General features: G+C 41.0%; 1 protein-coding gene across 1 annotated transcript in view; it reads right to left on the reverse strand.

The window, feature by feature from the left end:
* Positions 1 to 428: 428 nt before the first annotated feature.
* The window catches only part of CMYA5 (cardiomyopathy associated 5), a 46,679-nt gene continuing 32,027 nt past the window's right edge, over positions 429 to 15,080 (reverse strand). The window contains exons 9-13 of the mRNA XM_072359793.1: positions 12,980 to 13,124; positions 4,338 to 4,471; positions 3,597 to 3,696; positions 2,447 to 2,623; positions 429 to 1,049 (exon numbers count right to left, since the gene is read on the reverse strand). Of these exons, the coding sequence (XP_072215894.1) occupies positions 797 to 1,049; positions 2,447 to 2,623; positions 3,597 to 3,696; positions 4,338 to 4,471; positions 12,980 to 13,124 (809 nt within the window). The 3' untranslated portion in view covers positions 429 to 796. The remainder of the gene's footprint in view (positions 1,050 to 2,446; positions 2,624 to 3,596; positions 3,697 to 4,337; positions 4,472 to 12,979; positions 13,125 to 15,080) is intronic.

A 15,080-nucleotide genomic window follows, 5' to 3' on the forward strand; every position in this document is an offset into this window, starting at 1 on the left:
AAGGATGAAAACCTTAGGGGAAGGATTTCAGCTCTACTATCAAGTTCCCTCATCCACTTGAGGAACAAATATGTTTCTGATGAGTACATACTTAGCCGGTTCAGATACTTGCTAAGGCACAGTCAGCTAACAGTCTGTTAGCCTGGTATGAGCAGGGCGGGCAGGTGTTACATACCCAAACTTCACATGGCTGATATGAAGTCTCATCTGGGACTCACTTGTTTTGCACAGACAGATTTCTCAGTTTCCAAGTTTTCTTGCATGTTTAAAGAAAGGATATGGCAAACAATAGCTTGATATTTTGACCTGCAAAATATTGCACTTGTTGAAATTTTTGCATATTTTTCAAATACATCCTGGATTCGGGCTCTGGCTGTCCTGTAAAATGATGAAATGAAAGATTTTTCTGACAAAAGGAGTCACGCATTGCAGTGAGAGATGCATTTATTTCATACACAGACTCATCTTCAAATTTAAAAAGACAGAAAACACTGTCATTACTTTCAAAGGGAAAGTACATTTTCCCCCCTCCCCTTAATGATCATATCTAAAAACCTTTTTATTTCCCTCAGAAATCCTGCTGTGTACATCACAAGGTGCACATTCCACCTGAAGGTGCTGTTTTCTCTGCAGGCTCAGGGTGATTACAGGGCTGAGCGCTACCTGCAATTATGGATTATGTGGGGGAGAGCTGTGTGCATAGTATTCATCGGAGAAAATTGACATCTCCCTCTGACATCCCACCCTGCCCCTAACACTGGAATTGTTGGTTTTTCTAAGACTGTGAAGCAAGGGATTAGCTGTGCTTCACAAAGTCTGGCAGATCCATTCCTGTGTGCAGGGTAAGCATTCCAGCCTTCTCCAGGGCAAAGGCTGGATAAACAGAATCAGTAAATTTGTGCCTGATGGTGAACAGCACCAGTCCTCTCTCTGCATTGAAGAACAACAGTCTGCCACCATTGTAATCCAACAAGATGCCGATCCTGGCCAGTTGTTCTGTCACGTGTACATCACTCATCACATCCATGTGAAAAAACCTGTAGAGAAAGCTGCAGGAAAATGAAAATCAGAATACAATGAGCCTCCTCATTGTGATTTACCAGAAATAACATACTGCTTAATTTCCACCAATTAAGAGTTTGCCATATACAGCAGCACATCACATGGCAACAGAATTTTGCTCAGTACATAGCCCACCTACCTAAAGTGGCATTGCTTCAAAGCCCTGCTCAGCACACCAAGGAGCACTTTTGTGCAGCATCTTTGAGTTCTCATGATAAAAGCAGACTTGCCCAAATTGTGATCATCTATATTTTTCATATTACACATATTTGTGTGGGGATTTAAGCATAAGGTGTGCTTTAGCAAAGGACTTTGCTTCTCAGAAGTTTAGTTTAGCTGGTCACGTTCACGTATCTGCATAATTTTACTCTAAAAAATCTGTCTGTTTACTTCAAGAGCACTTTTACACCATGGAAAAGGTTATGATTTACAGAACTCCAAATAGTCTGATGCAGGCCCAGAGAAGACTAGCTGACTGTCCTACCACATAACAGGTGGATCCCTGTTGCTATAAAGGGCAGGGCAGAAGAAGGCATTCCCTATGGAGGCTTGCATTTTCCAGAGCTAGAAAGATTCAATAAAGACTGTAGTTGTGGACATTGGTGCGATTTTGTGAAGCAGTTCAGGATATGAACTGTCTGTGCCTGGATACATTAAGGTACGTTAAGGCACATGCAAGACAAGGAGGTGATTTGAGACAGCCAGCATTGCTTTACCAAGGGCAGACCATGCCCAACCAGTCTGGTGGCCTCCTATGATGGAGAGCTGGTCATCAAAGAAAGGGCAATTGATGTGATGTATGTAGACTTGTACAAGACCTCTGACAGAGTCTCACACCACATCCTTATCACTAAAGTGAAGAGATGTGGGTTTGAAGGGTGGACTACTGGGTGGATAAACTTGGTTGAATGGTTGAAGCTGGAGGATTGTGTTCAACAGCTTGATGTCCAAGTGGAGGCTGGACACAAGTGGTGTTTTCCAGTGCTCTGTCTGGGGACTTTTGCTCTTCAGCATCTTTATCAGTGACATAGACAGTGGGATTGAGTGCACCCTCAGCAAGTTTGCTGATGACACCAAGCTGCATGATGTGGCTGACACAACAGAAGGGTTGCCATCCAGAGACCTTCACAGGCTTGAAAAATGGGCCTTTGTGAACCAAATGAGGGAGGTAGGTTGGTTGGAGAGTTCTTAATTTTTATTTTTATTATTATTATTATTATTATTATTTTAATTAAGGAGAAGAGGTTTAAAGTTCCTTTGCAGTTGTCCTTTGCTTGCAGAAAGAAAACACAGGTCCTTTCTGCACCTGAGAGTCTTAGAGCTGGCCACCTTTACTTATACGACAGACGCAAGTAACTTCTCAGTTAGCTAGACTCTGCTTTACCTGGTTTGTGTAGGACAGCAGTGCATGCACCAGGAAGCGTCACTCAGTCCCACATCACTGCTCTGTGGTGTTGTTTCATAGCAAATCCCAATCCTGTAGCTTCTGCAGGCAGTGACAACAGTTTCCCAGTAATGACATCCTCGAGCAGGCAATGGTTCACCCAGGACTGATGGGAACCTATTTGTGGAAGAGGTGGAGAACAAAGTGAATGTGGTGGTAGGCCAGCCACACTGTGATATCTGTTGTAGCCACATCATGCAGCATCATCAAAAATTACTAATGGATGATACTCTTTTCTTCTGTCTGTGGGGTTCTGCCTAAGATTTGAATGTTGTCATTGTGAGTCATTCTATTTTTGCACTAAGATGGGCCCATCTCGAGTACAGAAAACTCATAAGACAGCAAAAGGTGTAAAAGGGGACTTTGGAGACAAACAAACAAACAAACAAAACAACAAAAAATATAATGGCTATTTTAAGTAGACACAGTGACAAGCACCACATGTGCAGTAACAGTTTTTAAAAGTGCTTAACTTTGTAATGCTCGATTACCTTATGGGAAGCCATGTGAGTATGGCACATCATACAAGTGGCTCAGTGCTTGTGGTGAAACTGATAACAGCAAGTCAAAAATAAATAAATAGACAGAACAAGTCTGGGTGCAATCAATCTAATACATACCAGAGGCACTTCCTAATTCTCCAAAGCCAAGGATGCTTTGACACACCTTTGTAGTAATGCCTTCAGCAGAGGAACAAAGTGAAAGGACAGATTCCTTCTAGCCACAATGTATTTAAGAACAAACTCACACATTTGGTCTTCCCAGTGCAGCAACAGATTCCTTTGAGACTATAGAGCTCTGATACATTAAGTTCTAACCATAGACTGAGATGAATTCAATTGTCCTAGTAAGCAATTCCTCTGCCCTTGACTTTCTATGGAAATTCCTCAACATCAAACACTGGCACCTATGCCAATGCTGCAACCATTGCAGTGTTTGAAAGGAAGTCTGTCACACAATGTCCAGGACTGCCTGACTGAAACAGTTCAATTCTACAAAATTTGTTAGTGAGGTGTGAAAACTGCCTACAGAGAAAAGCAAGAGTGAGGCCCATCCTAAATGCTGGCTGCGCTCACATACTGCTACTCACCCAGTGAATGTAGCTTTCTCTGGAAGGCAGATCACGGTTTCATCAGGGGAGATTTGCAAAGCGGGATGAGCTGTGTCACTCAGTATGTGAAATCGAGTTCCTGGTACAATTCAAAACAAAAAAAACACCAGTTCAGGGAGGCTATCAACATTAATACAAGATGAATCATAATATGTTAAATTACTGCTATCTTAGCTGGACAGAATTGTGTCTGCTGAAAGGCAGGAGTAGCAGAAAACTGGGCAACAATGCAAAAACTCTTCTGACCTGTGTCTGCTCACTTCATCAGTCTTCTGGAAACCAGGCCCAGAGATCAGGCTATACTATTCAGTAAATTAGCTAGGTATAAAGCACTCCTATGTGTTAAAGACAGTTGAATTATTTTCACTCATTTGCTTCTTCAGAATAGCAAATTTGAAATCGAAGGCTGGCTTGGAAGAGTCACGTATGATTTAATTATGTCATTTCTCTGACAGAATGTAACAGTTTTGCTTCTGATGTCACACCAGTTTTACACTGACATAAATCTGACAACTTCAAATAAATTTGTCTCAGATTATTTTAAGCAGATAAAATACCGTCCCTTTTATCTCAATAGCTTTCTTTTTTCTCCTATTAGCAAAAGTTCAGCTACAACTTCTGGAGAAAGGTAATAAGAAAATTACTTCTTTGCACACCCATCCCATTTTTCTTTCTTTCTTTTATTTATTTTTTTCCTGACATCAGGAAATGGTGACCTACCTTTTGTTGAGATGAGAGCAGCTTCACTCTGTTCACTCGTCCCAAATGTATTGACAGCCCTCAAGTAGAAGAAATAGTTCACATTCGGCTCCAGGGATACCTTCAGTTCATGTCTCTTTATACCAGCAAAAGATCTGCAAATTTTGAAGATTTACATACATGAAAATACATGCAGATATGCAAACCAGGAAAGACAAGTTTATGCAAACAGCAAACCCACCAAACCATACTGCTGACTACTGCAACAACAGGCACCACAGAAGAACTCCAAAACAGAGGCAATCACTGTCTTCACAAACAGCCAGCTTTTGTAGGAGCTTTGCTCTTTCACTCAATATGTCCTCCCTGAGTTGTCAGGTAGGCCTTTGCTCCTTACACCTTCTCATTCAGTACAGTCATTTGGTGTAACGCTGTATGTTCATTTTGCAGCATGATCACATAAAATGCAAGCAGAACAGCATAAAATTCTCATCTGCTTCCTGCAAGAATTCTGCATTACAAAATGAACAAGCTAATGAAAAGGAAAGTTTGTGATTAATTCATCTGCTTGACAGTGAATGTGCTTTCTGTGTTTGTACTGTTTGGATACAGGTTCCAGATACAAAAGAATGAATACTCTTTTCTAGGAACACACATAAACCAGGAACTTCTTATTAATTCCTCACTCACAAACTGGTCATCAACAAAGCCTTGGCTCTGTCTCCCTTGCTGTGCCATGTGCTCTAAAAGTCTGGTTTTGCAAGAGGCAGCAGCAGGAGAACTGTCTTTGCACAGTGCCTTGCTCTAAGTCTCTTGTTTGAGTTGTCCAGAAAAACTCAAGCACTAACATTCACAGCTACTGATGTACTGCTACACTGCAGGCAAAAGAGAGTCAACATCCAGTCAATCTGCTTCACAGGCACTTTGAGGCACCAGTAAAAGTACTTGGGATAGCTAGAAAGATGTCAATTTTATTCCATATACAGTTGGGAATGTGAAAGGTCAACTTAACAAATTATCACACAGTGTATCCTGAATTTCCTCACTTTTGCCTCATATAATAATGGCAAAACAGTACAGTGTATACCCACTGCATCGTATGTCTGTTTGTGAAGATGGTTGTTGTTCTTTCTTTTATTTTGTTTTGTTTTGTTTGTTTTAATAAAATAGGCAATTCCCTTCAACTAATTGTCCAGAATCTTCATGGCAAGTTTTCAGTTTTCAAGTGTAATGAAGGTCTCCCTGGCCTCTAGGCTGAAATATGGTAACTTCAGTGGTAAGAAGATGAAGTGAATCCAGAGGAGTCAATCTGCACTCCAGCAAATTCACAAACAGCAGGTTTTGTCTTCCTTTCCAAGCAGGGTTAGAGTTGGAGCCCAGGATGATAGGCACCCTCCTGCAGATCGTGTCAACGTGGGGAGCTAGATTCAACAAATCACCTTTTCCACCACTAATTACTGTAAACCTAGAGGAGGTACAGCAGGCAAGCCAGCTGTCAGGTAAGATCTTTGCAATTCGCTTGTAGTGAATGTTTTTCCCCACATGTCCCAGCAGAGAGCAGTACAATCTGAAAAATAATCAGTGCTCATCCATTAGGATTTTTCACATGCCTCTGCTGAATTTATCAGACTAAGATAAAATCCCACAGCCCTACATACAGCATATTCCTGTTAAAACCACACAGACCTCTATGTCTAGGAGGATAGTGCCCAGGGAAAGGCTGTTGCATCAACTTCATTAGTCCATAACAAGTATTTTGTACTGACAGGTGACATCAGAAATGATTGAAAACACAGAAAAAGCAGTGGGTGTTCCTGTGATCTTTTCAGTTTGAAAGAATTTCAAACCATTCAAGGCTCTTGCATAGTCAGCACTGGGCCTTGCTGTCTTTGCAGAATATACTACATTAATGCTAGAATTGCTGCAATGTAAGAGAAGATTTGGGGTCCAGTTGATTGCAGAATAGAGTCAACAAACAAAGTTCAGACCACAGTCTCTTTCAAATTTGAAATTCTTCAAAGAAGATTTGCTTGCACATTTAAATCTAAAAGCTGTAACAGCGAGAAAGAAGTACCTAGTCCTTATCTTTATGAACTGATCTTTATATATCTCTGGTTAGTAAAACAGCGATCAGATTTCTGAATAGCATTCTCTACTTGATAATCTTTTTTTAGCCAGCCTTAATCTGCCTAGGAATAAGAGCCCATCATGTTAGCTACAATTACAGCTTAAGAAATAGACCTGCTGCTGCCAACTATGAATTACAATGAGCAAGGAAGAAAGACTTCCATCTTCAAGGGTTAGCCAGCTCCAAGATGATGAGTGTCTGAGGGCAAAGACGAAATAGGTGTTACTCTACTGTCTCTGAACAGAGGATAAGAGGACAGGGTGTGGGGGGACAAGCATGAATACTGAGGTCTTCCCAGGTTCTGAGCAATTGCTGTTTGTCTTGTTTCAGAACCACGCAGTCAGTAAAAAAAAAAAAAAAAAAAAAAAAAAAAAAAAAAAAAAAAGATGAAGGTATGATTGCTGTCCAGCTTATAACGATAGAAAACAGGTGTGGGGGAGAAGGGAAGGGAAAGTGCATTTCTAATATTCTGACTATGCTGGGGAAAAGCCACTTCATTTCAGAGCTCCTGTAAGAAGCAGTGCAGCTAGATCTTCCTTGAGACTGCCAATAATATTGAAGCACATAGTTTTGATCATGCAAGAGAAATGTAAAGGCAACTTTTTATTTTGTCCTATGTATTTCCCACATATGTACAACTTCCTAATTAAGGGTGATTGGAAATGCAGTAGTCTTATTGTTAAGGCATGATGTACTCTGTCCTTTAGCAGAAATGTTTTATCATTTGTACTGTCCCCACAGTCTCCTGGCATCATGATACAAACTTCAAGATCTAGAAATTCAATAAATATTTTAAGTTAAATATTTTATGCTTCTCTTCTTAATCTCTCCATTTATAAGAAAAAAATAAAAATAAAAAAAAGTCTCAAAATTCAGGCTCCACATTTGTGGTATGGGCTATTCAACACAGAGCAGAAAGGACTTATGTGTCTCTCAACCTTCAAATTGCCAAGCAATGTTATAGCAGCAACTAACTGTCTGTTAAATTTGTGATTTCCCTGTTTCTAGTGAAATCTGATGCTGTGTTTTGTTGCATGTTTCTCTGGTCACCATCCTCATTTATTTCAAGAACATCACATCTAGAGAATGTTTTTTTAATACTGCATGAACCCAGAAAATGATAAGCCTGGTAGTGATTCAGAACGCCCTCTGTGTTGTAATTGTCATTCCCGCCCCCAGCATCCCACTGAAACAGCACCTCCAGACCTGTGCTGGTACCTCTGATGCCAAGCTAGAGCTGAAAGCATGTGGGCTTCTGACAAAAAGTGCAGAAGCACACAGAAGGGCTGCACCATGAATGCAAAACTAACAAACAAATAAACAAACAAAGAGTCTGTGAAGCTAAATATAAAGAGTAAATTGTCCCGAATTCCATCCAGCTGTGCTGCATTCTTCATTTCCTTTCCTCCTTTCCTGCTCTAGCTGTCACAGGGCTGGTTTAGATCACCAAAGCACTACTTGCAATAGTCTTCATTGCTACCTTAGATGGCGAACTCAGAACAAGCATAGAGGAGGAAGATTCCCTATTTTCTACACAACTGCTTCCCTAGATGGCTGGACAATCTGATAGCAAAGCTATCAGAGGGAAGTATGCTATCCTGCTTCCCGTGTTAGACCTGTTCTTTGAGCGGGCAGAAAATTTCAGTCACTAGTGGTGTCAGTATCACATTAATGGAGAGGATGACACCCATTCACTTCCACTTTTATGAACTATCTGCATACCATAATGATTTCTGCCTCCCAAAGTCTTAGAGATTTCTCCTAACGTGATACATGGCTTTCCTCTGAACAGCCCACACATCTAGTCCCTGGACTACACTTCACAGCTTTCCATCTTCCACCCACACCTCCATTGACTTCTTAACACAAAGAATCTGAATGGCAAGAAAATAGCAGTGCTCTGGAAACTGAAAGAAACATTTCAAAGCCAGTTAAGAATTCTGGAAAAGAGTATCAAACAGGAGCTTTGAAACCCCAGAAGTAGGCCACAGAGTCGTGGTTGCAGAAGATCTAAAAGCATTGTATATAATGTCATATTCCTCATGTGATAAGTTGGAAAAGAAAACACACAGAGGGAAAACCTCGATTTTTTGATGTTGTTTAGAAGAAAATATTTCATGAAGATTCCTAGAGGTTCCTGAAGTTCTCTCTTTGAGGGACTGGAACTGATAAAGAACACACAGAATGCTACAGAGCACTTGCTCAGTCCAGGCTCATGTTGTACTAAGAGTATATTTTTGACTTGCCCTCCTACATGGGTTTTCATTGAACAGGTTCACAAATGCCTGGCTGTTTCAGACTCTCAGGACTTTCAGTGAACAGTTTCACAAATGTTAAATATAGATAGATAGATAGATAGATAGATAGATAGATAGATAGATAGATAGATAGATAGATAGATACATAGATAGATACATAGATAGATAGATACATAGATAGATGATTTACAGAAATGACAGATATAACAGACTCAAGATTGACAATAATGAATGACCAGCCACAGTAGTGATAATACATGAAGGTTGCTTCAAAAGTAATGCCTCCTATTTATTTCTGTGGAAATTGCAACAAAGAGCAGAATAACACTATTAGATGGAGCAAATTCACAGCTTCAAAACACTGTGTTCTAGTATACTCACAATTAACTATGTATTTCTGCTGGTGATGAACAAGAGCCTGCAAGCCATGCTCGTAAAAAGTCTGCTCCAGCAGAAGCAACGAACTGCTTCACAGCTGCTATGATGGTGGTGATGCAAAAAGAGTGTTGCCTACTGAGTTCATCTTTCCCATGATGAAGCTGACAAGCCACTATCCATCATATTTGAAAGGTCATGGCAGTCTGGTGAAGTTCCCACTGATTGGAAAATGAGAAATATAACCCACATTTTCAAGAAGGGAAAAAAAAAGATCCAAGGAACTATTGCCCAGTCAGTCTCACCTCTGTGCCTGGCAAGATCATGGAGCAGATCCTCCTGAAGGCTCTGCTAAGGTGCATGCAAAATAAAGGTGAGGTGACTGGTGGTAACCAACACAACTTCACAACGCCTATATATAGCAGGGGGTTGGAACTAGGTGATCTTATAGGTTCCTTCCAACTCAAACTGTTCTATGATTCTATGATCCATGAATGCCACTTTTTCAGCATGGAGAAATTCAATGATACACTTTCATTTCATACACATTTCTATCATGTCAGATGCCATCGTGTCAGACTGCCCCTCTGCAGCCATCTGGTACATGGCAACAAGATGTAATGGAATGCTGGTGGGAAAATTTCACCTCTACTGCCAAACAACCAACACCCACCTCTGATATTGTGGGCCAACATAATAAAATAGGAGGCAGTGCTTTCAGAGCAGTCCTCATGCAATGATAGCGCCAGCACGATGCATGCCAGCCTGGCTATTTTCTTCACCCAAAGATGAGGTGCAATGTTCACCAAAGTTCTCTCCTGGTGAAAGAAGAGTAAGGCAGATTCCCACCCCATGGTGGGAATTCCCACCTCATTCTCATCCCCATGCCCATCCCATCTCTGTTCCTCAGTCTTTCTTCCTTTCTCTTCCTCTCTGTCCTTCCTCACATTCTAAATCCTATTTCTCTTTCCATCCCTGGGGTGACATTTAACATGCTTTAAGTGGAGAGTCAAAAGGTACAGTCATATATGTTTAACAAGTTCTTAGCAATCATTACCATACTGGCAGATATGAACTTGAATATTAATTTCAAAGTTAGTGAAATAAATGGTCTCACTCTGAGCATTGTGGCCTTTGAGATTCTGTGCTGAATTGTTTCCTGCTTATTCCTACAATCTTTAGCCCAACTAGGACTGTACTGTACCAAACACTCCATCCTTCGGCTGCTTGCTGACCTTCTTCCCCAAGGTTTACACAGGAGGTAAGCAGCTACCAGCACTTCTAATGCCTTATGTGCAAATCCCGCAGGGACTCACAAACACCTTCAGCTTTTTGTGGGGGCATTTCACCCTGCCCATTCCACTCTTGGCAGTATCCCTTACTTTGCATAAGTTTCCAGAATGGCATGTGTGAAAGCAGCCACTCAGGCTGGGACTGCAGATGGCAAACTTTGTGAGATGGCTGATTATTATTGCACACACCTTCTCTACATGCCCTTCCCTCACCTCTGCTTTCCTACTGTGCACTCAAGAGGTGCTATATGAATTTTCCAGGGCTGCTGGGAAGTGCGTTTGAACACCCACATGGGCACTAGGGAATTGCACAGCTAAGGGACTGATGAGAGACACAGGCTGCCTGTCAAAAGCCTTTGTGTTTGGCTGGTCCCCAAGATGAGCGTTGCTCAGGAAACCTGTGAAGGACATACTCTGAGCTTTCAAGGAAGATAGTAAAAAGAAACGACAGTGTTTTCAGGCCCAAATGCTCCTATGTGGGCATTAAAGAGAGAACTTTATTCCACCTAATACAGGTACGTGGTAACACAAATACCCTTACATGTACTTCCAGAAGGCAACTCAGACAATTTAAGATCTGACTCACCACCTGGAGCTATTTTTCAATCTCATCAGCTGCATAAGGAATTAATTTCTAGTCCTGATTTGAACCTCAGGGGCATTAAATGGGAGCAATACAGGTAATATGCCCCATCTACCAGTGGGCTCCTTTTCCCCTGGCTTTACACACACATAAAAAAAGTAGACATTTTTTAAAAGAAAGGAATTCTCCATCCTTGAAATGTGCTGCACTATTACAGAAGCTTCCTAGGTTAATCTCAGAGGGGCTGTTTTAAAAAAAATAAAGAAAGCTATTGCTTTGAGAGAAAATATGTGGTTAAAAGGTGGTCTTTGGCACTGAAAGGTCAAAGCACTTCAACAAATACAGATGTTTCAACTGCAGCAATTCAGAGAAAAGTCTTGATTTTATCTTCCGTGAATTTTTCATGTGTCACAGTGAAAGGACAGCTTCTGCCCACATAAAGGCCAAAAAGTCAAATGTGACTCAGTATAATTATAAACATCTTTGATTTTGCATAGTTTATTTGAAAAGGGGAATGGGTCAGTTCTGGCAGCTTGTTGCCACAATTAACTCCACACTAACAAAATGCTTGGTGCTAACGACGTCTCAATCATAGATTACAGAAATGGGCACACAAGCTGTTTTTTTTTTTTTTTTTTTTTTTTTTTTTTTTTTTTTTTTTTGAGAAAAAGAGGCAATTCCAGTTAACAGCAATGAAACTCAAGGGCAAACATATAGCCCAGGTTTTGGGAGCAGCTACATTACTCCTGACCAACAGAGACTTTGGCAGTTTGACAGTGTCCTGATGGCCTCATGAAATATGTATAAATCAGAACAGGTCATGGCTGCTTTCCCAAAGAGCAGGAAAGCTGTGTGAGTCCACCCCTCCTCCTCCTGCTAGCATTAACAGCATGCTGGTGTTGGGTAAAACAGGGTCTATCAACCTTGCAGAAGTTTTTTTTCTATCAGTTATTGGCCTACTTTTGTGAACAACAAAGCACACTCAATTGCTCTGTCTTACCTGACTACTAGAAACCTGTGAACTCTTTAGTCCACTTAACTAAATTTGACTGCAAGGAACATAGTTTTTCCCTACCTGTCACACATCCATGTAAGCTAGCCCAAATGAAAAAACCTCAGGGATGTGATGTGAAAGGACCAGGGAGTGAAAGACAGGCAAAATTAGCTGGCTTGAAGCTGTTTCATAGGGTTCCACTCTCTACATCAGCAACTGTAGTTTGTTGAAGTGTTGTTGCCATTGTTTAAAAAAAGAACAAAACCAATCAAAAGACATACAAACTACCATATAATTTTCTGTGCATTTCAACACACTCCATGGTTTCACTGTCTTGTGTTGTCTTTGTCTCTTCTCACTCTTTCTGTAGCTCAGATGTAGTATATGAGGAAACAGAGAAGGTCTGGAATAAGCACATGCAATCCCCTATTTCCAAGCTGTTCTTTGGGTTGCTGCAGACTTACTTGGCACACTTGCACAGTGGATTGCAGGCACACACATGTAAGTCAGGACAGCAGTGGCCTCAGCTGTACTTTAGGAGGAATCTGCATGTGTGCAGATAGGTCATCAACTTTACTGGGGCACCAGTTTCTGCGTCCCCAGCTGGCTCCCATTTTGTACCCCACACAGCAGAGAGCAAATTGAACTGAACCCCTTCATCCCACTCCCTCCTGCAGAGCTCAGCTGCTTTCCTGCCCTGCCTGGGGCCATCACAGCTGAGTGGGAGTGATTGTTTCCCCAGTCATCACAGTCCTGCAACTTCTGGTTGATTGCAGGAAGTACAATGTCTCCAGGGTTTTGGCCCCAAATGAGTGGGAGTGCTCGGTTAAGCAGAATGAAAAGGAAGTATTTTTATATCTTTCAGCCTAATCTCACGGATTTGTATCCAGCCTCTAAGATCCTCACCATGCAGAAGCTTATTTCTTTCTTGCAGAAGAGAGACTAATCTCTTGTCTAAGACTGGTAGTCTGGGGAGCACTCATTAACATCTGCCTAATCCAATATACCAACATTTTGCAACTGTGGCACTGACCTGAGACCCTCTCCTTCTGGTGAATGCTGTCTGCAGTACTCCAGGGTGAAGGACTCTGCTGCTGCTGAGGCAACCTGCCAGCGGATGGTGGCTGTGTCCCAACACACTGTGCAGTCTTCAGCCTTGATGGTGGGGATGGCAGGTGCTGGAGACACAGGAACACATTAGCTGTACTTCACCAGAAGCTGGTAGGAGATACTTAGAAGGAAAGGAAGAGTCACCTCCCCTCAAGAAGCACAAATAGATGGCTTAGCTTGTCCTGCAATGATCTGCAGCTTATTCATCTTTCAACAGCAAAGAGTTACCTTACAAAGAGGAGTGCAGGGGGAACATGCTGGCAAAGCCACTGTGAATATTTGTTCATTTCTGCACATCCTTAAAATGTCCAAGTAGATTTCTATGCCTTTTCTTGAACATACATTCCTCATTTCCACCCTTCTTTATGAAGCAGAGCACCAAGGCAGTACTGTGTATAGCTCTGTCCAGGCTACCTCAGTCCTGCTCTCACCAGTTCCTGCATGAACTGCATCAGTAAAAAATATGCTGCTGTAGAACTGAGAGGAAAATGATGAGTTTCTGCTATTAACGCCACCATTATGTGGTGTTATTTTTGCAATGCGGATGCTAAAATTTAGTCCTGTAATTTCTCTTTTTTAGAGCCTCACTTTAAGAACTGCAGGCCCAACTGCAAAATAGAAAACTGAATGTAAAGCAGTGCACTGAATGCAAGTAATCAAAAGCTATTCTGTGAAATAGCACATCCAGCATCACAGGCTTAAAATGGTTTCATTGTATTCATCTACTCTATCTCTTTCCAGGGAAGAGCAACATAAATGAACATTGCGATCTGCTGTTCACTTTCATAAACAGCCTTCACACCAATCATTAAAACAAAATTTATTTTTAAACATGTCATAAAAAGTTGTTAAGCTTTTAAAGAAATCAAGCCTCAAATAGAAGGTCTAGGTAAAGAATAGGAAAAAGTCAATTTTATGACTAGGTAGTCTTACAGAGCTTCAACCAATATGCAAGATGCGTTCTGTTTTGAAACAAGAATAATTTGTTATTATTAAAAAATGAAAGAAGAATAAAACAGAAGCACATAGTGATTTCTTTGTTTAGTGAAAATCAGATTTCAGGTTAAGGTGTACTTGATGCTTTACTACAGGAACAGCTAATCTAGGTATTCACCAGAGCAAAGAATATGTGGGATAGATTTTTATCTGGTAACAAATCTGTGCATTTCCCTTGGCAATAGTCCTTTAATTCTCTTCTGATATACGTGATTATTTTCTGTTTTTAAAGCTATCTGTTGCTAGAGAATGACAAATGAATAGCTAAATCCAAAAATATCCACATTCAGATAAGGAAACACATACCCACATTAATGGATGTACAAACAATACATCACAAGACTTAACTGTTGTGTTTCTTTGTTTGTTTGTTTGAAATTATCTATCTAAAGAGCAGTTGGAGTCAGAAGGACAGGAAGAGTTGTTACTGTGCTTCTATGGTTTTCTCACAAATTACCTGTTGCTACTGCACTAATTAGAACATATAGCTGACTTCCTGGTAATATTCTCATACTTTCTTGAGAAGTCTTCCAAGAGACAAACAGTAGAAATGAGTAAATGCTTATTCTGCTTCTCAGATACAGGAGAAATAGGAGGTAGGTTTTGAATGACAAAAGGAAGTGCATTTACTCTTTTTTCTTTAGGACTGCAGAAGATTCATCTGGATGTCTCTTGGGGACAGACAGGTGGAAGGCTGACATTTACTACCCTCTGCTTCATTCTGTCACAGGAAATATGGCTAGGAAACTGTGTTCTCCAGGAGGACAAGAGTGAGTTTGGGAGGTAGAGAAGCGGGAGACTGGAGGTGCTGAGGGGATGATGCAGCACCCACATGCCTTCCCCACAGCTACACAGGGGCAACCCTGATGGGAAAGCCCTGGAGAAGTACAGCTTTAATCCATCTTCAATATGGATGTTCCCGTAACTGCATAAACCAGCGCATAGATTTATTGTGCCAACATTTAAACTGATTTACTTAAAATAAACTTTTGAAATTCTTGTTTCTGTTCATGTTGATGTAAATGGGA

The sequence above is a fragment of the Excalfactoria chinensis genome, chromosome Z, assembly GCF_039878825.1.
Source record: "Excalfactoria chinensis isolate bCotChi1 chromosome Z, bCotChi1.hap2, whole genome shotgun sequence".
In the NCBI taxonomy this organism is placed as follows: Eukaryota; Metazoa; Chordata; class Aves; order Galliformes; family Phasianidae; genus Excalfactoria; species Excalfactoria chinensis.